Source organism: Thalassophryne amazonica, chromosome 8 (assembly GCF_902500255.1).
Source record: "Thalassophryne amazonica chromosome 8, fThaAma1.1, whole genome shotgun sequence".
NCBI classification, from domain to species: domain Eukaryota; kingdom Metazoa; phylum Chordata; class Actinopteri; order Batrachoidiformes; family Batrachoididae; genus Thalassophryne; species Thalassophryne amazonica.
Window position 1 is genome coordinate 98236474 of NC_047110.1, and position 26217 is coordinate 98262690.

At 43.6% G+C, this 26217-nt stretch overlaps 1 protein-coding gene across 1 annotated transcript in view; it reads right to left on the reverse strand.

Moving 5' to 3' along the window:
* Window positions 1–25038, reverse strand: part of LOC117516163 (FYVE, RhoGEF and PH domain-containing protein 4-like) — a 148521-nt gene extending 123483 nt beyond the window's left edge. Inside the window, 1 exon segment of the mRNA XM_034177064.1 lies at window positions 24875–25038. Within this exon segment, the coding sequence (XP_034032955.1) occupies window positions 24875–24950 (76 nt within the window). The 5' untranslated portion in view covers window positions 24951–25038.
* Between the last annotated feature and the right edge of the window lie 1179 nt (window positions 25039–26217).

Here is a 26217-nt window from a genome sequence, read left to right on the forward strand (position 1 = left end):
TCAGCAATGTCAGAACGCATCCAGATTACCTTGTCCACACCTGCACGGTGGCATCCAAAGTGCATGTAGACAACAGACGACACAGACTGCTGTCAGACGGCCATAAAAGGCGCTGAAGACTGCCCGATGTCCAAATGTCGGAAACACGGGACCGGAGTGGGAGGCAGTGCTGTGTTCCTCACGTGCACAGGCACACGAGCCTCGCGCACACGCTTGGGGCTGAAATGATCACTCAGCTGTGTGTCTGTGTATGTGTGTGTGTTCATAAGGCTGTATGAGCCACTAAAGAGTGTGTGTGGGGTGCACGAGTGTGCCACTGGACACCTTTGCTGAAAATTTGCTGGCAGTGGGCCAAGCAGTCACACCATGCGTCAAACGGAGCCTTTCCAGTGAACTTTAATTCCTTTTTTGCTCACTTCAGGAGCACAACACAACTCTGTACACCGTGATGTCGGTTGGATTATCTCATGGAATTTAATTTTGCAGCCTGGGTGAGGCTTTTCACCACAGGCTATGGTTTGGTTCCTGTGCACTCTGTGCTGTAAAAGCATTAGGATTCCATGCTGGAGGTGAGTTTCATGTTTAATAATCTTGTCACGGCAACACAGTTCCTACAGAGTTTAGATAGTGATCAGGTAATAATATGCATATTACAGCAGTGAGATCCATTCAGCTCTGTGCCTGATGTGCACTATAAGACATTACTGTGCATGACCCATGGACAGGCGCAGCAGCACATGGTACTTTTCGTTTGATTGTGCGCTGTTCACATTCACTGTATATGATGAATGTGTCAAAAAAAGAAAGGAAATCCGCACACTTTCTTTAATTGACCAAAAGCAACGCTTCTTCAGGCAACTGAAGTTGATATAATGTGTTGTGTGCCACATACACGTTATATCAACATGTCCTTTGCCCTCCCTGGCCGGGGTCCATTGGAGGTGGACATCCGTGGCACAACATGCCGGCAGGCTTTGTTGAGACTGATCAATCTCAGAGCTCAATCAACCACAATCAGATCAATTCAGATGCTGTTTTGATGCCGTCAGAATATGTAGACTGTGATTAGAGGATGCAAAAACCGCATATAGACCGCTGTCAGATGTGCATTCCATCTCGATGGCGCCAAGAGTGTTTTGAACATGTGCAACACACTCGGGACAGCCGAGGGAATGGGACCACATATGTAGATGTGCACAGACTGTCATCCGTTGGCCTTCGGATCGCAAATCAATATTTCCCAATTGTGGCTAGATGTCTTATTCTGATGCAATTCGGCTCAATCGGCGTATGTGTGATGGGGGTATAAAGCTGTGCACAATCTGATGAATGATTTATTGCGGGAAGAATAGCAATATGGAAAATGCATCTTCTTGCAATTCTATTTCACAATTTATCAAACCTTAAGAACTCAAAGCTTTGCAAAGTATAATTTAACATATTTATTTATTTACCAGCTAAAAGCAGGGATGTCTTGAGCTAAGTGAAGTGATCGGAATCAGGCATTTTTGTTTTCTTTTAGTTTTTTTTGACTGATCAATAAGTCAGTGAACATTATCTATCACGTTGTTTCTTATGCCGAGTGGCAGTGGAGCGAGTGGGCAGACAGTCGGCGCTGCTGCTGAGTTCACCACAGAGCCACAGTGCACGATTTGAAAGCATCTTAACACTTTCCTTCGCTTTAAATATGCAATAAGTCTATTGTACTCAGATCATCAACAGTACTGATACCGCGACCTGGATAAGGGACAGAAAATGACTGAACAAATGAATGATGACTTAATAATATAATAATAATAAATATATGTTTAATATCTAAACTGTTTAATCACTTTAATTCTGAATGTCCTAATTTTAATCATACTTTTAGTACTACTAGAGCTGCAGCTATAGAATATTTTTGAAATCAAGTATTCTAGCAATTCTTAATCGATTAATCGGATTAAAAAGTACTTTTGCGTTTTTAAACAACATCAATAGTCCAGGGCTCTGCTTAGGCAATGGCACAATGTCGCTGCGCCATCATGCAGATTGTCAAATGTAGTGTATCCCTTTCTGTTTTCCTGAGTATTTTTTCACATCTTTACAAGTTTTGGATCTTTCTCAGTGTCAGGAGCTCAGCACTCCCCTGACACTGGACCGTAAGCGCAGGCGGTCGTTGTAATCCTCAGTCAGTCAGGCTGCACGTGAACGTGAGCACAACCTGTGAAAACCTGGGCTCTGAACGTGCAGCTTTTCCATAAAAGCCACACTGATAAATCTGCTCTGCACCCTGTCAATGAAAACTGTGATAAAATCCAAACAAAGGTGGTTTTTGAATGAACTTGATTAATTAAAAGTGAATGTAGAGTGGAGAGCAGCCAGCAGACCAAACCACATGTTTTTCAAAAATAGACAAACATACTGCTTTGCTTTAAATGCACAGTAAGCTATTTCAGATGATCAGCGTGGACCCTCTTTCTCTTATGCTGCATTTACACATAACGACGACAAGTCACGAATGCCACAAATGTGATGATTCGGGGCAGAGGCGTCAAGTCTCCTCAGGAACTGCTGCAACCTGTTACCACACGTTACGATTAATGGCACGTGTTGCTGGAGAATTATCAGGAACCATTACGCACAATCAAGAATAGTGTTCCGCGTTGTTGCGCGCTATTGTGCGTAACATCGTTAAGTTCTGTCATGTTGTGAACGAGGTGAACTGTCGCCACACACACCCATATTCATCCAACCGAATTCAGATCGCTTCAGTTTCTCAGAAGAACTTTGTGACTGCATGCATATTTGGGTTCTGTGCCATGGAGTGGCGCAGAGAGGAGGAGGAAGACAGAGCCAGATGTGTGGCTTCATGCGGCTGTCGTCTCGTGCATTTTCCCAAACATCAGGCACATGCAGCAGGTGGAACACTTGCAGGAGCGCGCTGAAGAGCACTGAAATTAGACTTTTAGCTGACTTGGTGTCAGCAATCAAACTGAATGTGGTGCAGCAGGGTTTAATTGTGCGCTCGCTTCTTCCTCCGCCGGACTGGAGGAGGTGCAGAGATGTCTGGCTGCACGCGAGTCTCCTCTCGCTCCTCTGGTTCCTCTGGCTCAGACTCATTCTCCCGCTCATCGGTTACAACAGCAGGTGAAACACCTGCAGGAGCGTCCTGAGGAGCTTCAGCAGGAACTGTGGAACGACATTTGGAGCCAAGTTTAATTGTGCGCATGTGACAGAAAACTCATTCGTCGTGGCGCGCAGTGAAATGTGACCCCGCGTTACAAGTCGTGTCAAAACTTGACAGTTTCCGTGTCACTTCGTAATAATGCGTGACAGTTTGGGCTCCAACAACCATCACAGGAACCATTACGAACGTTGTCACGTTCTATTAAGGATCAATACTCATCAAGACGGATCAATACGCTCAGTTGCGACCTCCACGACGTGAGATGAAATGAGGGTGGTGTGTAACATTCGTGGAAGATTTTTTTGACAGGCAAAAACATGCTCCACGAATATCAAGAATATCACGCACCAACACGCACTATTAAGAAACCTATTCAGATGCGTTAAGTCACATTAAGAATGTCAGGAATGTGTCACGAACGACAGAAAAATGACATTCGTAACACATCTTGATTATGTGTAAACGCACCTTTAAAAGGCTTTATTTTACTCTCTGTGACGCATTGGAAAGCTGTAGCTTCTAGTGCTAAATTGATTAGCTCTTACACGGTTTATGCCCATGCTCTAGTCTTCTCCTGCTTTTTTCTGGGGACGTTACAGCGCCACACACAGGCCTGGCATATGTACTACAATGTCAAATGGAGCTTCAATGCACAGAATTTGCCTTGAACATTTTTTGTGATTAAATTATTTGAGTTACTCGACTAATCATTTCAGCCCTACTGGATACAAAAATGGACTGCAGAGACATGGAGCATCACCACTGTAGCAGCATAGGAGTAGAGCTGGTGCGAGAGGTGTAGTGAAATCACATCAAAGTGCAGCTCATAGTAACCTGGACAGTTGGAGCCTGTGGGTGTCTTCTGGAGATCCAACACACATGAGGGCAAAGACCTAAAACTGGAAAGAAGTGATTTGTTGAAACAGCATGGCTGATGCCAATCTGAGCACTGGGAGCTAATATAAGCAATGTTTCAAATTCTTGTGGATATGACGTGGCTAATTTTGATGGCAAAGCTGTCAGTTTACCAATAAATTTGTGGACGTTAGGTACTCTTGGATCTATGTCAGGTTAAAACTGCCAAAATCACTTTCATGTAAAAGCTTGTTGGACTAAACCTGAGAGAGAATTTCATCCAACAGCAGAAACTGATTGAGCAAAGTGGTCACAAACTGTAGTTAATATGCATTTAGTTCAGGAACAGACAGTGCCGTTGATATAGTATGGTATACTATTATTCTGAGGGGAGTTTTGGGGGGACAAATTCTGAATTTTGGAGGATTACATGTGGGGTGCCCCAGAGTTCAGTCCATGGGCCTTTACTGTTTCTGATGTATATTAATGATATACAGTAGGTTTGGTTTCCAAGTCTGTGAGATGTATTTTGTTTGCTGATGATACGACTGTGTTTGGTACTGGGGATCATTTGGGACAACTCCTGGCAATGATGGAGAGGGAACTACAAAAATTTAAATACTGGTTTGTTTCAAATAAATTATCGCTTCATCTGGACAAAAAAGATGTATTATCTTCGGAAATAAGCCCAGGAACTTAAGTAGAAACTTATTATTGAATGATGCTGAAATTTAAATAGTAACCGAAAGCAAGTTTCTTGGAGTTTTTAACTGATAAGTTAAGTTGGAAAACTCATATAAATTATCCAAAATGTCAAAAGTTATCGCGATTTTGTATAAAGCACAATACTTCCTCTATCAGCATTCGTTGGTTACGCTGTATCATTCATTGCTTGTCCCGTACATGACCTACTACATTAAGGTTTGGGGAAACACATATAAAACAAACACAAACCCAATATTTCTGATACAAAAGAAAGCTATAAGAGTTATAAGTAAAAAAACATATCTTAAGCCAACAAACACACTGTTTGCTTGTTTACACATTTTGAAATTTTGGGATTTGGTTGATTATATTACAATACAGACCATGTATAAAGTTAACAATAAACTCTTGCCTCAACATGTCCAGGAACTGTTTAAAATGAGGGAGCCCTGTTATCACCTGAGAAGAACATTAGTATTTGACAGCTTAAAGATTCGAACTACTGTAAAAAGTCGCTGCATCTCCGTATAAAAGGTGTTAAAATCTGGAATAACTGTTCTGATAGTATTAAATTATCTGGTACTTTGGCTGGCTTGAAAAGATTTTATAAAAACAATATAATTACTATATATATTACAGTATGTCAAATTAGGTTAGCTGACTTTGTTACTGTTCTTCTGTTTTATCTGTGTGTTATACTGCTGTTTGTTCTGCTGTGTACAGATATTTTAGTTTACTGATTAATCTATACTGTCTCTGCTTGTCTTTTTTTGTCCATTTTGGTATTTGTTGCTATGAGTGCACATATATGTGTATATAGCAACTGGGGCAAGGGGGGCATTTAAAAGCTTTTGCTTCAGCCTACCCCCTTTCGGCCGCACAAAACTAGGAAATTGTTTATTAAATTTTGTTTTCTTTTGTATTATGAGAGATTCTTTTGTTAAGCATGTGTGTGTGTGCGCGCGCGCGCCGAATAAAAATTAATTAATTCATTCATTCATTATACTATATTTAACTAATTCATACAGTCCAGTTCACTGTCCAGTGACACCAACACACTTTGGTTTTTCAGCTGTTGGTCATTATGCCGCCGTCATCCGTTCAAGCAGACAGCTGAACCTCAGTGCTGCTGGACAGTCATCATGAACATGTGCTGTTCAGTAGAACAAAAACAACACAGAGTGACAAAAAAGGATCTGCAGCCAACACACATATGAATACAGCTTTTATATCTCCAGAAAAGAAACTACATCAACACTGCCATAATTAACAACCAATTACAGAAAATTATACTTCTGAATGTTGCCTTCTTAAGTACTGAATGGGCCCCAGCTGGGACCACATTAATTAAAATACTGATACGAGGTCTGTCAATAAAGTATCGTACCTTTTTATTTTTTTCAAAAACTATATGGATTTCATTCATATGTTTTTACGTCAGACAAGCTTGAACCCTCGTGCGCATGCGTGAGTTTTTCCATGCTTGTCGGTGACGTCATTCGCCTGTGAGCACGCCTTGTGGAAGGAGTGGTCCCGCCCCCTCGTCGGATTTTCATTGTCTGGAAATGGCGGAATGATTTGGACTTTTTTTCCATCAGAATTTTTTCAGAAGCTGTTAGAGACTGGCACCTGGAAACCATTTGAAAAATGTATCTGGCTTTCGGTGAAAATTTTACGGGCTTCACAGAGAATAAGGACTGTTACTACAGCTTTAAGGACAGCTTTAAGAACGCTCGGCGCGCCGCGCTTCGAGTTACGACGACGAGGCAGAAAATGCCAGATCATTTCTAAGCTGATGGCTCTGTGGATACGAGACCGTCGTGTGCACTTTCTCTAGTTATCACAAGAGCTGGACATCAGCCATTTTCCGGCAGATTTCACTTTTAAAAAGAGATTTCGAGAGACAAAGCGAGACATAGAACACCTCCGTTTCGGCATGTCATGGGATAAGTTGGGACATGCCTATCTCGGCTTTCAATGCTTACCAGTCCAGTAAGTATCAGAGAAATTGTGGAGAGCTGGGCATGTCCTAATTTGTCCCATGACACGCTGAAACGGAGGTGTTCCTTTGTCTCGCTCAAACAGCGAATCGGTCGTTACGCACGAAGCCTCTGCGCGGCTTTCTATGACAAAATCTCTTGTTAAAAGTGAAATCTGCCGGAAAATGGCTGAAGTCCAGCTCTTGTGATAACTAGAGAAAGTGCACACGACGGTTTCATATCTACAGAGCCATCAGCTTAGAAATGATCTGGCGTTTTCTGCCTCGTCGTCGCAGCTCAGAGGGTGGCGCGCCATGCGCCATTGTGGGCCGTCCTTAAAGCTGTAGTAACAGTCCTTAATCTCTGTGAAGCCCGTAAAATTTTCACCGAAAAACAACCGAATCTTTGAAATGGTTTCCAGCTGGTTGTCTGGCAGAGCTCCTGAAAAGAATTTCATGGAACAAAGCGGCAGTAGCTCAGCTGTTTGCTGAGAATGAAAATCCGACGAGGGGGCAGGACCACTCCTTCCACAAGGCATGTTCACAGGCAAATGACGTCACCGACAGGCGTGGGAAAAACTCACGCATGCGCACGAGGGTTCAAGCTTGTCTGATGTAAAAACATATGAATCAAATCCATATAGTTTTAAAAAAATAAAAAGGACCTTTATTTTATTGACAGACCTCGTACTAATAACTTTAATTAGCACAAACTTATAAAACCCATTAAACTAGTAGTACTGTATCACATATTAGGTTTGTATATTAGGTTCTGAGATGTACAGTTATATTTAACAATGTGCTATTCGGTGTTTCGCAGTTGTGAATCTCACGCCATCTGGCGGGCCATGACTCACCCGAGAGGTCAGTTTCAGCAAAGTTCCAGTGTCAGGAGCTCAGCACTCACAGTGTAAGCACATCTCGTGAAGTACGGACAATAAGACAACATCGGGGTACAGCAGAAGTCCATCACAGGTGCTACACCTCCTTGAGAGAGCATATAATCATCATAATCGCCCGTGGACTTGCTAAATTAACGCCATCCACATCCTCGCTTTGCCACTGTTTGCATGCGCTGTGAGACGGCGGAACTCTGCTGGCACCGCGGTGCATTCTGGGAAGTGCAGGGGGCCGCCAGGGCATGGGTTAAAACAATAAATTTTCATCTGACTGAAATTTTTTCTTGGCAAAAATCAATGCCAGCAATTCCCTAAAATGTGGCGTAGTGGGGGCACACACTCTTTTTCCTCAGTAAATACAAAAAACACATTATACAGCATACAAATCTATTCTAAATAGCCTCTAAGGAGAGACAGACAAAGCATAAAAAGAATGCAAAACTTGAACATAAAGGTACATAAAAGGGTGGTGTGGGGTGGCGTGTAGTCTTGATTCTGTGGGGGTCTGGGGGTGCCCCCTCAGAACATTTTTAAAGACCACTGTTGTGTATTCTGCTGAATTTTAATGGGTATGAAACCCTCTGAACAAATAAAACTCACTTCAATCTGTGAAGTAAAAACACAGTACTGATTATGGGGGTCTGGGGGATCTCCCCCGGAACATTTTTTAAAAGAGCAAGTCAAATTTTGTATATTCTGGTGAATTATAATGGGTATGAAGCCCCTAAAACAAAGAAAACTCACTTCAAACTGTTAAGTAAAAACACAGTATTGATTATGGGGGTCTGGGGGATCTCCCCCGGAACATTTTTTAAAAGCGCAAGTCAAATTTTGTATATTCTGGTGAATTATAATGGGTATGAAGCCCCTAAAACAAAGAAAACTCACTTCAAACTGTTAAGTAAAAACACAGTATTGATTATGGGGGTCTGGGAGATCTCCCCCGGAACATTTTTTAAAAGAGCAAGTCAAATTTTGTATATTCTGGTGAATTATAATGGGTATGAAGCCCCTAAAACAAAGAAAACTCACTTCAAACTGTTAAGTAAAAACACAGTATTGATTATGGGGGTCTGGGGGATCTCCCCCGGAACATTTTTTAAAAGAGCAAGTCAAATTTTGTATATTCTGATGAATTATAATGGGTATGAAGTCCTCTGAAACAAAGAAAACTCACTTCAAACTGTTAAGTAAAAATTCTTTGTCTTCTGTAGTATTTTGATCTGTTCTAATCCGGTGAATGCACCAAATGGGTGCTGTGTTGCTGGCTGTACAGTCAATAAAATACAAAATTAGGGCCTAAAGCAACTGACAACGTTGTTCTGCTGTGCACAAAGTAACACTAGCTGCGGTTACATGGACCAAAAGTAATCTGATTGAACAATCAGATCAAAATCACGCCATGTAAACAGCTCCATCTGATTAGAATCAGATCAAAATTACGATCGGGTTAGAGGAGGTGGTGTAACCCTGTTTTTAACCCGATCGCGTTCCATGTAAACGGCACGTCGGATTGTCCGCCTGTGAGGAGCCTTACTGCGCATGTCTGTTACGTCACATCACCACGTGACGCTTCCTGCTCTGTGTTTGCGGAAATGGCGACAGAAAAAAACAGAGCTGGACTTTACAAGAGACCACACTCCTCAACGTTTTAAAAGAATTTACAATAAGTGGAAAAGCTTGACGGATGTAAGTTGGCAGTACAGACTTGTGTCTGGAGTCAGCAGGTCAGTGGAGCAAATTAAAAACCGCTGGGAAGCAACGAGTGCTTTCTACAAGGAGAAGCTAAAAACAAGCAGAAGCAGCGCGGCTCCAACCAGCTTCTCTTATTATGAACTAATGGAGAAATAATCGGAGGTCGACCCTCTCCAAGGAGCACACTGGAGTAGAATTCAGTTTTCCACCGGAGGAAAGTTCACCCGAGACACCGGAAAGCCTGGAGGTAAGTCCTGATAAAATCACACTAACTCAACATTCCTTTTTTTTTTTAATTTTTTACGAGGCATACTTTGAGCCAAATGTGTGGATTTATTTCAAGGTAATGTTGGGGATTCATGTTAAGTTATCCCATAAGTTTATTCTCGGAGTAAAGTGCATGAACAACCGACACTCTTTATCCTCGTTCACTTTAGTACATCACGTTAATTTCGGCTCTCATATATACAGATGATGATGATGATGTAAAGAGCACGTCGGAGGAGATTGATGACAGCAGATCTCCACAACCTGAAGACCACACAGAGGAGGCTCCAGACAAAAAAGTGAGTTTTTTAAAGAGTAATATAAAACTACATAAAGTTTGTTTGTTTCATTTATTCATGAAACTGATTCATTGTCATATTTTGAAATAGTTCATTGTTTAAAATAAATTGTGAGATTTCATAGTGGGCGCTACCTAAAAGCCAGAAAAAAGTTAGCAGAAGTCATAAAAGTGTTGGATGTGATGTTATTGATTGTGGGTCAATGAAAACGATAGACGTTCAGAAATAACCTACCTGCATGTGGCTGTGTCCCGTCAGTTAGTCCCATTACTTGAGGGATATGATGCGTTTCCTCAAAGCTCTGTCTGGTCTCCAAGGCTTCATTTTCATTTGGCTCGTAAATCAGCTGTTTAATCCGTCGGTGTTTTCATTACAGCTTTACTAACCGTGCTCTGTGCTACATCACGTAAAAACACATTCTGCCATGCTCGTTACTTTCTGAACAAGTCCTGAAGAAGAAGCATGTTCCTCTGATGCTGCAGTTTCAAAAGAAACGCACAAAGAATAACAGTAATCTTGATTGCGCCGGCTAACAAATCCATTGTTTATACGGGTGGCTTCATTTGCGTATGTCACAAGCGGCAGACGTCACAACGCAAAGCATTATGGGATTGCTCTACTGACTGAATCGGATCGTAATCACGGTGCATCTAAACACGCACGGAAAGTGGATCACTTTAGGGCACGTTCATGTAAACAGGACAATCTGATCCACCAATCGGACAGAATTCAATCAGATCAGAAATAAAGTGTCCATGTAAACGTAGCTAGTGTCACCAGTTTTGAAAACGCATGCGCACTGAGAAACTCAAAACTGGCGTATTCAAATTTAATTGGTAAAATGCTCTCACTCGTAAAACAAACTAGGGCTGCAACTAACAATTATTTTAGCAAACAATTAACCACTTTTTTTTTTTTTTTTACTTACATGTGAGTTTTGCCATTATTTCTTTAAGTGAGTTATTATGAAAAGGCCTTTGTCACGCAACATCAACGTTTGAGCTTGTAATAAAGTTATGATGTTATATTCTCATCAAAAACATACCTGGAGTAGTGTTTTGTTTTATTTTGCACATACATACATCACTGACACACCACAAAGAGATTTCCATCAGGTTCCACCCGATTATGATTTTTAGATGTCTACGGCAACTATCTCAACCACTGACAACATATTACAGCAAGAGTCCACAAAAGTATTTTAAAGGCCTGACTAAAGTGTAATATGTGATCTTTAATCTTCATCTTCATGAAAAAAAGACACAAATGTGCAGTTTATGTTGTGTGGGCTGCTGAAGAGGAGGTACTGCTGGCCCACCACCACCAGATGGCGCCCTGCTTGAAGTGCGGGCTTCAAGCACGAGGGCGTCATAGCAACCGGGAGTGACAGTTGTCACCCGTCATCAGCACCAGCTGTCATTCATTTCACATCATACCACCACCACCACCATAAAGGCCGGACTGCAACTCCACCTCCCCGCCGAGAAATCAGCTACCTTGGAGGTAATTTTCTCTGCTAACTTAAAATATTGAGTAATAATCTGAACTTCTTTGCAGCCGTTTTCCTGTGGTGTTGCCTTATCTGTGGGATTGACGTTTGGTGTGATCAGCGACGGCTTCGCTTCACACTCCAACCAGATAAGTGGTTAGACAGGAGCTGCACGAGTGTGTGATTGGAGATGGAGGTGCTCCCTCCCAAAAGAACACAGACGGTGGAATTACTGAGTGTGCGAACTCACACTCATCAAAACTGTTTCTGTTCTCTGCCAGCAGTACCCGGTCTGACAGCTGGAGACGGTGGCCACCTGGGGCTCCAGGACTTGGCGGCTCCGGTGTTCTTCAGAACCGTTGGCGGTGAAGGCTGTGTGGGATCCGGCTCGGTTCTAGACGGACGTCTCCTATCCTCAAGCCTGCCCACACGTCACTTAACATTTAATTGTCTGTGGTACCAAAACTGTGTTTGTCTGTATTCCGTTGTGCATTTCACAACATTAAATTGTTACTGTTTGGCTTATCCATTGTCCGTTCATTTAGCGCCCCCTGTTGTGGGTCCGTGTTCCTACACTTTCACAACAGGATTTCTCGGCCAGCGTCATGGATCCAGAGGGGCGTCAACCATCGCTTGAACAGCCAATGGAAGAGCGAGGTGAACAGGCGTCAGCAGGAGGCGTGTTAGGTGAGCTGCAGCAAATCTTAACCGCTTTCACTGCTCGGCTGGACTTAGTCACCTAGCAGAATGTGATTCTCAATCGGAGGATGGAGGCTCTCACCGCCCGGGTGGAGGCGCAGGCTCCGGGCGCTGCTGCAGCACCTCCTCCTGCTGACCGGAGGCCTGAGACAGACATTCCGCTGGTCGTTCAACGACCCCCCCACCCCCACCATCCCCTGAAGCTTACATAAGCCCTCCGGAGCTGTACGGAGGCTGTGTCGAGACGTGCGCGGACTTCTTAATGCAGTGCTCGCTCGTCTTTTCACAGCGTCCCGTCATGTACGAGTCAGACGCCAGCCGGGTGGCTTACGTAATAAACTTGCTTCGAGGAGAGGCACGCGCCTGGGCTACGGCGCTCTGGGAGCAGAATTCACGGCTCCTAGTGACGTATACTGGGTTTGTGATCACGCCCATAGAGGCAAATCTGCATCAAACTTGCTGCTGTCAATCAGACAGGGGCGTCGGAGTGCAGCGGAGTACGCAGTCGACTTCCGCATCGCGGCTGCAAGGTCCGGCTGGAACAACGTTGCACTCCACACCGCCTTCGTAAACGGACTGTCTCCGGTCCTGAAGGAGCATTTACTGGCTAAGGATGAACCGCGGGATTTTGATGGGCTTGTTGATCTGGTTATACGATTAGATAACCGATTAGAGGAACACCGTCGGGAGCAGGGCGGGGGGCGTGGCCGGGCACGAGCCGTCCCTCTTCCTTCCGGGTCCGAAAGGGTGCCGTCTTTCCCACGCTCCACAGCCCGTGACTCACGTGTGGCAACAGCTCCCCCTGCTGACGAAGCTATGGACACGAGCAGGGCTAAAGTCAATACAAAGCTCAGACAACGGAGGCTGGTCCGCGGGGAGTGTTTTTTCTGTGGCTCGAGTGAGCATCTACAGAGGAACTGTCCCAAACGGTTAAACGACAACGCACGCCCTTAGAAGCTGGGCTAAGGGTGGGCCATAATACGCACGCGGGGAAACCCTGTATATCTGCACGCATCCCAGTTACGATCCTGAGTGGGGATCTGACCCTTCACGCCCCAGCACTGGTAGACACGGGGTCGGAAGGGAATCTGCTGGACAGCAGATGGGCAAGGGAAGTCGGGCTCCCTCTAGTGGCTCTACCTTTGCCTTTGAAGGTACGGGCACTAGATGGCACCCTTCTTCCATTAATCACACACCAGACACCGCCAGTGACACTGGCGGTAATCACAGGGAGGAGATTGTGTTTTATGTAACACTTTCTACCTCCCGTGTGATTTTGGGCTATCCTTGGATGATAAAGCACAATCCCCGGATTGATTGGCCATCTGGGGTTGTGGATCAGTGGAGCGAAACCTGCCACCGGGAATGTCTCGGATCCTCGGTTCCGTCTGGTGTGACAGCTAGTGAGGAGGTCAAAGTCCCTCCCAATCTGACGGCGGTGCCAAGTGAGTACCACGATCTTGCTAACGTTTTCAGCAAGGATCTGGCGCTCACCCTTCCCCCGCACCGTCCGTACGATTGTGCCATTGATTTGATCCCGGGCGTTGAGTACCCGTCCAGCAGACTGTACAACCTCTCACGTCCTGAACGCGAATCAATGGAGACCTACATCCGGGACTCATTAGCTGCCGGGCTGATCCGGAACTCCACCTCCCCGATGGGTGTTGGTTTCTTTTTTGTGGGCAAGAAAGACGGTGGACTCCATCCATGCATTGATTACAGGGGGCTCAACGAGATCACGGTTCGCAACCGATACCCTCTGCCCCTGTTAGATTCAGTGTTCACGCCCCTGCATGGAGCCCAAATATTCACAACACTGGATCTTAGGAATGCGTACCACCTGGTTCGGATCCGGAAGGGAGACGAATGGAAGACGCCATTTAACACCCCGTTAGGTCACTTTGAGTATCTGGTCATGCCGTTCGGCCTCACAAACGCCCCCGTGATGTTCCAAGCTTTGGTAAACGATGTCTTGCGGGACTTCCTGCATCGGTTTGTCTTCGTATATCTAGACAATATACTCATCTTTTCCCCGGATCCTGAGACTCATGTTACGCATGTACGTCAGGTCCTGCAGCGGTTGTTGGAGAATCGGTTGTTTGTGAAGGGCGAGAAGTGCAAGTTCCACCGTACTTCTTTGTCCTTCCTGGGGTTCATAATCTCCTCAAACTCCGTCGCACCCGATCCGGCCAAGGTAGCGGCGGTGAGAGACTGGCCCCAACCAACAAACCGTAGGAAACTGCAACAGTTCCTCAGTTTTGCTAATTTTTACCGGAGGTTCATCAAGGGCTATAGTCAGGTGGTTAGTCCCCTGACAGCCCTGACCTCCACAAAAGTCCCCTTCACCTGGTCGGATCGGTGCGAAGCCGCGTTTAGGGAGTTGAAACGCCGGTTCTCGACTGCGCCAGTTCTGGTGCAGCCCGATCCTAGTCACCAGTTTATAGTCGAAGTGGATGCCTCTGACTCAGGGATAGGAGCCGTGCTGTCCCAGAGCAGGGAGTCCGACAAGGTTCTCCACCCTTGTGCCTATTTTTCCCGCAGGTTGACCCCGGCTGAAAGGAACTATGACGTCGGCAATCGGGAACTTCTTGAGGTGAAGGAGGCTCTGGAGGAGTGGAGACACCTGTTGGAAAGAGCTTCGGAGCCATTCACGGTTTTCACTGACCATCGGAACCTGGAGTACATCCGGACCGCCAAGCGTCTGAACCCCAGGCAAGCCCGCTGGTCGCTGTTCTTCGGGCGTTTTGACTTTCGGATCACATACCGCCCCGGGACGAAGAACCAACGGTCTGACGCCCTGTCCCGGGTGCACGAAGAGGAAGTCGGGACCGAGCTGTCAGACCCGACCGAAACCATCATCCCCGAGTCCACTGTCGTGGCCACCCTCACCTGGGATGTGGAGAAGACCGTCCGGGAGGCCCTGACACGGAACCCGGACCCGGGGACCGGCCCCAAGAACAGACTGTACGTCCCACCAGAAGCCAGACCTGCAGTCTTGGACTTCTGTCACGGTTCCAAGCTCTCCTGCCACCCAGGGGTGTGAAGAACCGTGGCAGTTGTCCGGCAGCGCTTCTGGTGGGCGTCTCTGGAAGCCAACGTCTGGGAGTACGTCCAGGCCTGCACCACCTGCGCCAGGGGAAAAGCGGACCACCAAAGAACCCAGGGTCTCCTTCAGCCTTTGCCCGTGCCTCATCGCCCCTGGTCTCACATCGGCCTGGACTTCGTCACGGGCCTCCCATCGTCCCAGGGCAAGACAACCATCCTCACGATAGTGGACCGGTTCTCCAAGGCGGCCCACTTCGTGGCCCTCCCGAAGCTCCCGACGGCCCAGGAGACTGCAGACCTCCTGGTCCACCATGTCGTGCGTCTACATGGGATTCCATCGGACATTGTCTCAGATCGTGGTCCCCAGTTCTCCTCCCAGGTCTGGAAGAGTTTCTGCAGGGAACTGGGGGCCACAGAAAGCCTCTCGTCCGGGTACCACCCCCAGACGAACGGGCAGGCAGAACGGATAAATCAGGAGTTGGAGCAGGCCCTCCGCTGCGTGACCTCCGCGCACCCGACGGCCTGGAGTGACCATCTGGCCTGGATCGAGTACGCTCATAACAGCCAAGTGTCATCTGCCACCGGCCTCTCCCCATTCGAGATATGTTTGGGGTACCAGCCCCCATTATTTCCATTGGTGGAGGGAGAGGTCGGGGTGCCCTTGGTCCAGGCCCATCTGAGGAGGTGCCGTCGGGTGTGGCGTACCGTCTGCTCTGCCCTGCTCAAAGCCCGGACGAGGGCCAAGGCCCATGCAGACCGCCGGCGTGCCCCGGCCCCTACGTATCAGCCCGGGCAGGCGGTTTGGCTATCCACGAAAGACATTCCCCTACAAGTGGAATCCCAAAAGCTAAAGGACAGATATATCGGACCCTTCACCATCCTAAAAGTCCTCAGCCCAGCCACAGTGAAGCTTAAGCTGCCAGCTTCACTGCGGATACATCCGGTTTTTCATGTGTCAAGACTCAAACCCTGCCACTCCTCTCCCCTCTGTGCCCCCGGACCGGCGCCGCCGCCTGCCCGGATCATTGACGGGGAGCTGGCTGTGCGCCGGCTCCTGGACGTTCATCGGAAGGGCCGGGGGTTCCAGTATTTGGTGGACTGGGAGGGGTATGGACCCGAAGAACGCGCCTGGGTGAAGAAGAGCTTCATCCTGGACCCGGCCCTCCTGGCCGACTTCTACCGGCGGCACCTGGACAAGCCTGGTCGGGCACCAGGAGGCGCCCGTTGAGGGGGGGGTCCTGTTGTGTGGGCCGCTGAAGAGGAGGTACTGCTGGCCCACCACCACCAGATGGCGCCCTGCTTGAAATGCGGGCTTCAAGCACGAGGGCGTCATAGCAACCAGGAGTGACAGCTGTCACCCGTCATCAGCACCAGCTGTCACTCATTTCACATCATACCACCACCACCATAAAGGCCGGACTGCAACTCCACCTCCCCGCCGAGAAATCAGCTACCTTGGAGGTAATTTTCTCTGCTGACTTAAAACATTGAGTAATAATCTGAACTTCTTTGCAGCCGTTTTCCTGTGGTGTTGCCTTATCTGTGGGATTGGCGTTTGGTGTGATCAGCGAGGGCTTCGCTTCACATTCCAACCAGATAAGTGGTTAGACAGGCGCTGCACGAGTGTGTGATTGGAGGTGGAGGTGCTCCCTCCCAAAAGAACACAGACGGTGGAATTACTGAGTGTGCGAACTCACACTCATCAAAACTGTTTGTTCTCTGCCAGCAGTACCCGGTCTGACAGCTGGAGATGGTGGCCACCTGGGGCTCCAGGACTTGGCGGCTCCGGTATTCTTCAGATCCGTTGGCGGTGAAGGCTGTGTGGGATCCGGCTCGGTTCTAGACGGACGTCTCCTATCCTCAAGCCTGCCCACACGTCACTTAACATTTAATTGTCTGTGGTACCAAAACTGTGTTTGTCTGTATTCCGTTGTGCATTTCACAACATTAAATTGTTACTGTTTGGCTTATCCATTGTCCGTTCATTTAGCGCCCCCTGTTGTGGGTCCGTGTTCCTACACTTTCACAACAGTTTAATGCATTTTATTTTTTTCTTGTGTAAAAACACAGATTAGATGTGGTTTGACCAAAACAAATTTTCATTAAACTTAAATAAAAAAGGGATGAAGTGGAGTCACTAGGTGTTCACAGGAAACATTTATTTCTAGATTTATTTATTTATGTTCATTGTTAGTTGGTTTTACCTTTTCTGTTGTGTTTTGTTTTATTGGGTTCTTTTTGTCCGTTTCTCAAAAATTGTATTGTAGCAATACAGACAGTTGCCCAGTTCCAGATCACCTTTTTTAAAGTCCCGCTATACATAGCCATAATGCAACTGAATGTCCTTTATTGGGTATTTGGATGTTATCTAGCTGAAGAAGTCAGAATGGGGTAGCCCTTCTACTTAAAGTGTGAAGCCACATTATGTGTGGTGCAAATATTTGCCGGAAAAAAATTGTATTGTAGCAATATTAGTTATTATTACTTTTGCTGTTGTTGCTATTATTATTATTAATATATAAATAAATAAAAAATATTACAATTCATAATACATTTGACTCTTTTACGACAACAAACGCTAAGCCATTAATTATTTATTATACAGAAAACAAATGCACACAAAGGCTGAGATGCAAACAGGTTAATGCTAACTTTAACATTGAAAACACCATAGACATGCTAACGCGTTAGCATCGGCCCAGTTTATAAGTTATAAAATACATCTATGAACTGTTTTAGTAAACCATAACAGGTCGGTTTAATATAAAAAAGGTAAATATTACTCAGACATATGCTCTTTAGGGTTTTAGCGGAGGAAAATTAAGATAAAGCGAAATAATACAACAAACCATCGAAGCAGTTGAGTCGGATCAATGCTTCATTGGTTCAAAGCAAAGCCACGCCCCGCTCTACTTGGGGAAGGTCTGCCAATGTTCCCACAAAGACAGGGAGTAGAAAGACCATGGCTTATAGTAAGCTGTAAACAGAGTGGAGAGGAAGGAAAATTCACACAGTCCCTTCCTCTGCAGTCCACGCAGACATTGCTGCTGCTTTGATTAGCGCAGAACAGGTTATTGCTTTGACAGTGAGACTATCATATTTTGGCCCCAAAACACATGACACCACGTGCGCACGCGTATGTGTGGTTAAATTTTCCAAATGACAGAAATCCGTCGTGGTGACGGAGAACTTTAACCCATGTGCCAGGAGCATCATGAGAAACACCGAAACACTGAATGACATAAAACATTACCTACATGTAATTTTAGTTGTCTGGACAATTTTAAGTACAGCTAAAATAATTAATAAATTATTAAATCACCATTAAAGTAACTACCAATTATTTTGATAGTTTATATACACCACAAAGATGTAAATAATGTCGCATCGCATCCTTATATGCGCCACGGTGGTATATATAGCCAGTCCAGCAGTGGATCCAGGCGCATTTTGTTTAAAGCGCCAAGGTCAATGTTAGCTTTGGTTTCATTTCTTTGCTCTTTCATTCCTTTTGCGCTCTTGATTCACAGGCTTGATTTGCCCACCTTTTCACAACGATTTGTGATTTTGTGGCTTTTTGTCCTTCGTTCAGCTACATCGTATGCCGTGTGACCGGGCCAACATTTTCTGGTTTCATTACTCCTCTGACGGTAAACTGAATATCCTTGGATTGCAGACAGGAGACATTTGAAAATGTCATCCTAGGCTTTGGGAAACACAATTTTATTTTATTTTTAAAATACGGTTTTCTGACATTTTGGAGACCACACAGCTATTTGATTAATTGAGAAAATAATCAACAAATTAATAAATAAGGAAAATAATTGTTACTTGTAGCTCTAAATTGTTTTTGAAGCCACATATGTACCAATTTAAGCTGTAAAACTAGCATGGTTATAGTATGTCTAATATGGTCTTTCTACAAAAAGAACAAATTCAGTTCTTTGCACTTTATAGTATTTTTCTGCACCAAGCATTTTTTTGATCTTTAGCTTTATATTGCAGTTTTCCACAAAGAAACTGTAAAATAAATAAATAAATCAAAACATTAATCAACAGATTGGTTATGAAAATTAGCTGCTGCCTTAATTTTAATATTAATACTGTGTAGGGTTGGGTATCGGGAACCAGTTCTTTTCGAGAATAGATGATGATTCAAATGATTCGATCCACCGACATCAATAGCCTTTTTGCTTATTGATTCCCTTATCAGTCCTTCAGAGCAGACGTTGTATTTGATGGTGTTTGTCGGGAAATTGATAATTTCTTTACGCTGATTGCAGACCCAGCAGTGGGTCTAATCAACCACTTCTGCAGCGCAGCTCTGCTTTGAAGCTTGAACCACTTCTTAACCCCTCTCAAAGCCATTAAAATATGTAAATCGTGAGTCACCTTTGTGCAGATTAAAGTCACTAACTGGGACTCCTGTCTTGTTGCAAGAAAGAAACGAGAATGGTCGTATGTTCCATTCGCACAGTTCCAAATGCTACGCCACTCTCTGCCGAGTCAAGTTAGAAAGATAGAGTCAGAATTAATAACTTCAAAAGCGAATGGCTGTTTAAATCAAATGACATCTCTTTCCAAACGTAATGCAAACAATAAACTGCAATCAATCAAAACTTTTTTTCCTCCCAAAATGAGATGTCCTGCAGCTGGCTGAGCTCAACGGTATGGAGTGACATTCATGCCAAAATGTCTGAAAGTAGAGCTGAAACAACTAATCGAGTTAATCGATTAAAATCGATTATTAAAATAGTTGTCAACTAATTTATTCATTGAATAGTTGCTAAATATCTTTGTTTTACCGCAAATGTTTCATTTCTTCCATATAATCAACCGAGCTTTGGTTTGAATCTTGAACCAATGAAGGAGTGCTTCGAGCTGCTGCTTTGTTGGTTTAATTTGTTTTATTTCGCTTTATCTTAATTTTTCTCCACTAAAACCCTAAAGAGCATATGTCTGTGAGGAATATTTAGCTTTTTATGTTAAACTGACCTGTTATGGTCTTCTGAAACAGTTGATTGATATTTGCCGATGCTAATGCATTAGCATGTCTATGGCGTTTTCAGTGTTAAAGTTAGCATTAAGCTCCTGGCATTTCAACATGTTTGTGCATTTGTTTTCTGTATAATAATTAATGGCTCAGCGTTTGTTGTCGTAAAAGAGTCAAATGTATGACCAATTATAATATTTTATTTATTTATTTTATTTATATATTAATACTAATGGCAACAATAATAATAATAGTAATAATAACTAATAATGCTGCAATACAGTTTTAGAGAAAGAGACATGAGTCACATGTGTCATTGTGACATGACCACAGTTTACAAGTTTACAGAGAATGTTGCACATATAATGAGTCAGGCTACAGTTTTTGATTTAGGTTTTATGGTTAACTGGTTATGCTAATTATATTTATAACATTTATATGTTTCAATGTTGTTTTTATGGCAACTCAGCACTTTGATAAAGCAATGCCATTTGAAATAATTATTTGTTTTTTATTATAAACTGTTTTATTCTTTATTACGTATTTTATATTTCAACAACCAAGGGAAATTTGACAATTTGTTGATTTTCAAGTATTTTAAGTTTTCAAATAATGTTCTATTGTTAAATAAAGTGATGGAAGGAGAGAAAAATTGTTTCCCTGGCACATTTAAAAAAAATTCCCCGCTAATCTGATTAATCGATTCAAATTAATTAAATTTCAATTTATTTCCATTTATATAACGCCAAATCACAACAAAGCTGCCTCAAGGCACTTCACACAAGTAAGGTCTAACCTTACCAACCCCTAGAGCAAGCACACAGGCAACAGTGGTAAGGAAAACCTCCCTCTGATGATTTGAAGAAACCTCAAGCAGACCAGACTCAAAGGGGTGACCCACTGCTTGGACCACGCTACTGACACAAAAGACAATACAGGAAATTTTGTTAGATTCTGGGAGTCCGTGGAGTCCATGTGGAAAAGACACATGACTTTTAGCAATACAAGGTTATCAGTTGTTTTCATTATTGTTTATTTATACTGTAGTTTTTCTGTCTACATACATCCCCCAAATACAGGCTGTACCAGTATGAATTAAACATCTAAATTTTCGACAAGTAGCCCATGAGGTGTTTATTAAAGCACTAGCTAATTTATAGTTTTCATACACTTAAGACACTTAGTTAATTTTTAAGGTGTTAAATCCACACTGGAGAAAATTTAAGGGTGCAGAAAAATTAAATGCAAATCAGTGTAGTGTGTAAACTGCATTGCTGGTGTTTGTGTCGACACACTCTCCCACGTTGAAACAATAAGTGTGCTGAAAGGACTCGGGCCGGTTGGTGCTCCCAGCCTTTTCCTTCCTGCCCGTTAGAACGAGAGCAGAATGCCTCACAGTTTCCCCCTCTCCTCCACAATTAAACAAGAACCTCAGCCCAACTCACAGACAGTCCACACTAGCAAAGAAAATGTGCACAGCTGAAGGATTGTAATGCTACACAAACCCTGACAAACACACACACACTTGGTAAAGGGCCATCAGGGTTGTTGCCAAAAGGCTAGAGTGGTTGGAAGAGGGTCTTGAGAGGGGGAATTGGTTCCCAGGCCTCTGAGAACAAAACTGCCTTTTTTCTCAGCACAGTGGATTGAAATGTTTCCTCACACTTGGCTCCATCATTCACAGCAGCAACGAGCCTGTCCACTCTCAGCGAACCAACATGGCCACTCCAAGCGCAATCTGAGGTTTTATGCAGTACCACCACACTCACAAACTCCATGATCGTAGGGAACAGCGACACATCAGCAGAATGGAAAATAAACGATCGAAGAGGGAGAGCAGCCAAAAGATAACATTAGAAAATGGAACTGGTTCACTTGCAGCAAATAGAGATAACATAAGCGCCACTTTAGGATGAACAACAACAGCAGGAATGACAAGAGTACTTTATAATAATATATTTAAAAGAATGGACATAAAACCTTTTTTGGAAAGATTTGCACTACAAACTGATTTAACCCATTCCTTTCAATACTACTGATAAAAATTCAACTTGGGGCATGGCTGATAAAGAACAGAAGACCCATAATGCAATGGGATGCACTGTACAAATGGTTCAACCATACATCATGAACATAATCATCCATCTCTTGTAGTCAGCTGAAATGTGGGCATACAATTGGCCTTCTCCGGGCACTGAGGTCCTTGACCTTGAAGCACCCACATGTTGGATGATGCTCAGAGAAATACATTAAAAATTTCCAAAATGTTATAGGTGATGTTCCTTCACAATGCAAGTGATATTCCTCACTTTAGTCTCCCTATGTAACCATTCACATGACACAAAGACATTCCAGCCGTACCCAAGGATATGCCGAACCGATCCAGTACCAAAGACATCTAGTAATTACTACTGCTGGCTAGAGTCCAAGCCTTACAACCATACAATGAGACAGACAGCACCAGGACTCCATAAAGATTTGGACCTTTGTTCTCTTACAAAGATCTTGACATAGGCAATACCGCTGTCCTATGACCTCATGAACTCAATAAGCCCTTCCCAGACAACTCCCAATCTCAAAAGAAGAGGACTCAGAGGCATGAATGCCACTGCCATGATAAGTGAATACCTCTACAAGTTCAACACTTTCACTGCATACAAATACATGCCTGATGGGTGAATCCAGGAAGTCACTGAAAGCCTGCATCTTAGCCTTCTTCCAGGACAACTGCAAATATAGTTTTCAGACATCTTACATTTGATATACAATAATGGATGAATTTCACAATCACTGTCTCATAAAGACAACACAAATGTCAAAAGTGACAAAAGTCTTTTTATAAAGTGTCCAAACAAAAAAACTTTTGCATGTGTTTGTGTATAAATATATATATATACACACAACCCCTGGCAAAAATTATGGAATCACCGGCCTCGGAGGATGTTCGTTCAGTTATTTAATTTTGTAGAAAAAAAGCAGATCACAGACATGAAACAAAACTAAAGTCATGTCAAATGGCAACTTTCTGGCTTTAAGAAACACTATAAGAAATCAGGAAAAAAAATTGTGGCAGTCAGTAACGGTTACCTTTTTAGACCAAGCAGAGGGAAAAAAATATGGATTCACTCAATTCTGAGGAAAAAATTATGGAATCATGAAAAACAAAAGAATGCTCCAACACATCACTAGTATTTTGTTGCACCACCTCTGGCTTTTATAACAGCTTGCAGTCTCTGAGGCATGGACTTAATGAGTGACAAACAGTACTCTTCATCAATCTGGCTCCAACTTTCTCTGATTGCTGTTGCCAGATCAGCTTTGAAGGTTGGAGCCTTGTCATGGACCATTTTCTTCAACGTCCACCAAAGATTTTCAATTGGATTAAGATCCGGACTATTTGCAGGCCATAACATTGACCCTATGTGTCTTTTTGCAAGGAATGTTTTCACAGTTTTTGCTCTATGGCAAGATGCATTATCATCTTGAAAAATGATTTCATCATCCCCAAACATCCTTTCAATTGATGGGATAAGAAAAGTGTCCAAAATATCAATGTAAACTTGTGCATTTATTGATGATGTAATGATAGCCATCTCCCCAGTGCCTTTACCTGACATGCAACCCCATATCATTAATGACTGTGGAAATTTACATGTTCTCTTCAGGGACTCATCTTTATAATCTTTATAAATCTCATTGGAACGGCACCAAACAAAAGTTCCAGCATCATCACCTTGCCCAATGCAGATTTGAGATTCATCACTGAATATGACTTTCATCCAGTCATCCACAGTCCACGATTGCTTTTCCTTAGCCCATTGTAACCTTGTTTTTTTTCTGTTTAGGTGTTAATGATGGCTTTCGTTTAGCTTTTCTGTATGTAAATCCCATTTCCTTTAGGCGGTTTCTTACAGTTCAGTCACAGACGTTGACTCCAGTTTCCTCCCATTCGTTCCTCATTTGTTTTGTTGTGCGTTTTCTATTTTTGAGACATATTGCTTTAAGTTTTCTGTCTTGACGCTTTGATGTCTTCCTTGTTCTACCAGTATGTTTGCCTTTAACAACCTTCCCATGTTGTTTGTATTTGGTCCAGAGTTTAGACACAGCTGACTGTGAACAAACAACATCTTTTGCAACATTGCATGATGATTTACCCTCTTTTAAGAGTTTGATAATCCTCTCCTTTGTTTCAACTGACATCTCTCGTGTTGGAGCCATGATTCATGTCAGTCCACTTGGTGCAACAGCTCTCCAAGGTGTGATCACTCCTTTTTAGATGCAGACTAATGAACAGATCTGATTTGATGCAGGTGTTAGTTTTGGGGATGAAAATTTACAGGGTGATTCCATAATGTATTCCTCAGAATTGAGTGAGTCCATATTTTTTTCCCTCTGCTTGGTCTAAAAAAGTAACCGTTACTGACTGCCACAATTTTTTTTCTTGATTTCTTATAGTGTTTCTTAAAGCCAGAAAGTTGCCATTTGAAATGACTTTAGTTTTGTGTCATGTCTGTGATCTGCTTTTTTTCTACAAAATTAAAGAACTGAATGAACATCCTCCGAGGCCGGTGATTCCATAATTATTGCCAGGGGTTGTATATATATATATATATATATATATATATATATATATATATATATATATATACACACACACACACACACACACACACACACACACACACACACACACACACACAGCTACCAGTAGTTTAAAAAACATATATTACAGTACTGAGTGTTTCAATATGAAGCTAAAATATGAAGTCTCCCAATCTTACCAAAACAGCAGAGTGGACACTTCTTTGCGTTTTTACCTTTACGCCTCCAAAACCAGTACTTGCGACGTCTTTTCATTGCCAGTCCAGTGTCTCTGACTTTCACGACGGGTAAAAAAAATAAAATCTCCTCACAAATAAAATATAATCAACTACAATATTCTTGAATGTTCATCCTTACTGTATTGTCCAGCCTGTGTGTCCAAAGGTCACAGCCAGTAAGGATTACATACCCAACAGATCCCAGGTGGGACCAAGAATAATCAGTGGTTATGCAGTCCATACAGCGCCAAAAATCTTTCTGACAATGTAGCAGAAGCAGTTTAATGAATGTAGACAGTGAGAACGAGCTCTATAAAATGATGAAGTCAACAACAAATACTTGAAAAACAATTACTGTTCAAGTTTCCCTTCCTGTGTGTCAACAGTGCCCCATAGTACACCTCCCTTTGATATTTCTCGTCAGTCTTTCTTCCACCTCAGCCGATGAGCAAAGCTTGAAGTCAAGCCTCCTCATGTCTGTGAAGACGGCACTGTACAAAAAAAAAACTGGAAGGACACCTGCAACATTACATCTTTGCCCTTTATCATAAACAAGCCTGGAAGCCCTTCATTTCGCAAAGGTGTAAGAAGGAGGACAGTTTACATAATCTCCTAACATCTTCCTCTCTGTAAAGTTATTTCCTCAAAGTGCTCCTTAATCCTTTTAGGTCCATTAAGTGTAGCAGGTCTGTGTTCTCCTTTGCTGAGGTCGCACTGAACTGGGACGGCTGCAGAGAGTATGGTAGCTTACAGGCAAACAATGCCAGTCAGGAAGGGGAACGACACATGGTCGTCAGGAAACGATGTGTGGAAAGAAAAACAGGCCAAGTGCATCCCAGCAGAAACACAGAAGACAAGCAGACTTGGCTGATTTAGACGATTAGTAAAGCCCCTTTCACATCGGTGCATTCGTAGAGCTGCGTATTACGGCGTTGCGTTTCATTCAAATACGACCGAAATGCGCGCATACTCGCCTTTTTCCGTGCTCGCAGATCTGCTTGCAGCTGCGTGTGTTCACTTTTTAAAGTGTGCACACAGTCGCGTGTACCTTGCTGTTCACTCCTGCCGGCTGTGCAGAACAAATCACTGCACTTGGAAAACAGTGGACTGTATCATGAGGATTTTTACAGTTGCATTACTGCCACGTATGTAGCCAAAGTTGCTATTTTCTGCCTCTGTGGAAGTGTGCTCTGTTCTCTACTGCACAGTGTGGTGCGGCTCAGAAACAGAGTCATTTAACATTATTATTATTTATTTTATTTTTTTTGTCTTGGTGGATCATTTTCATTGTGTACAGATGCTGC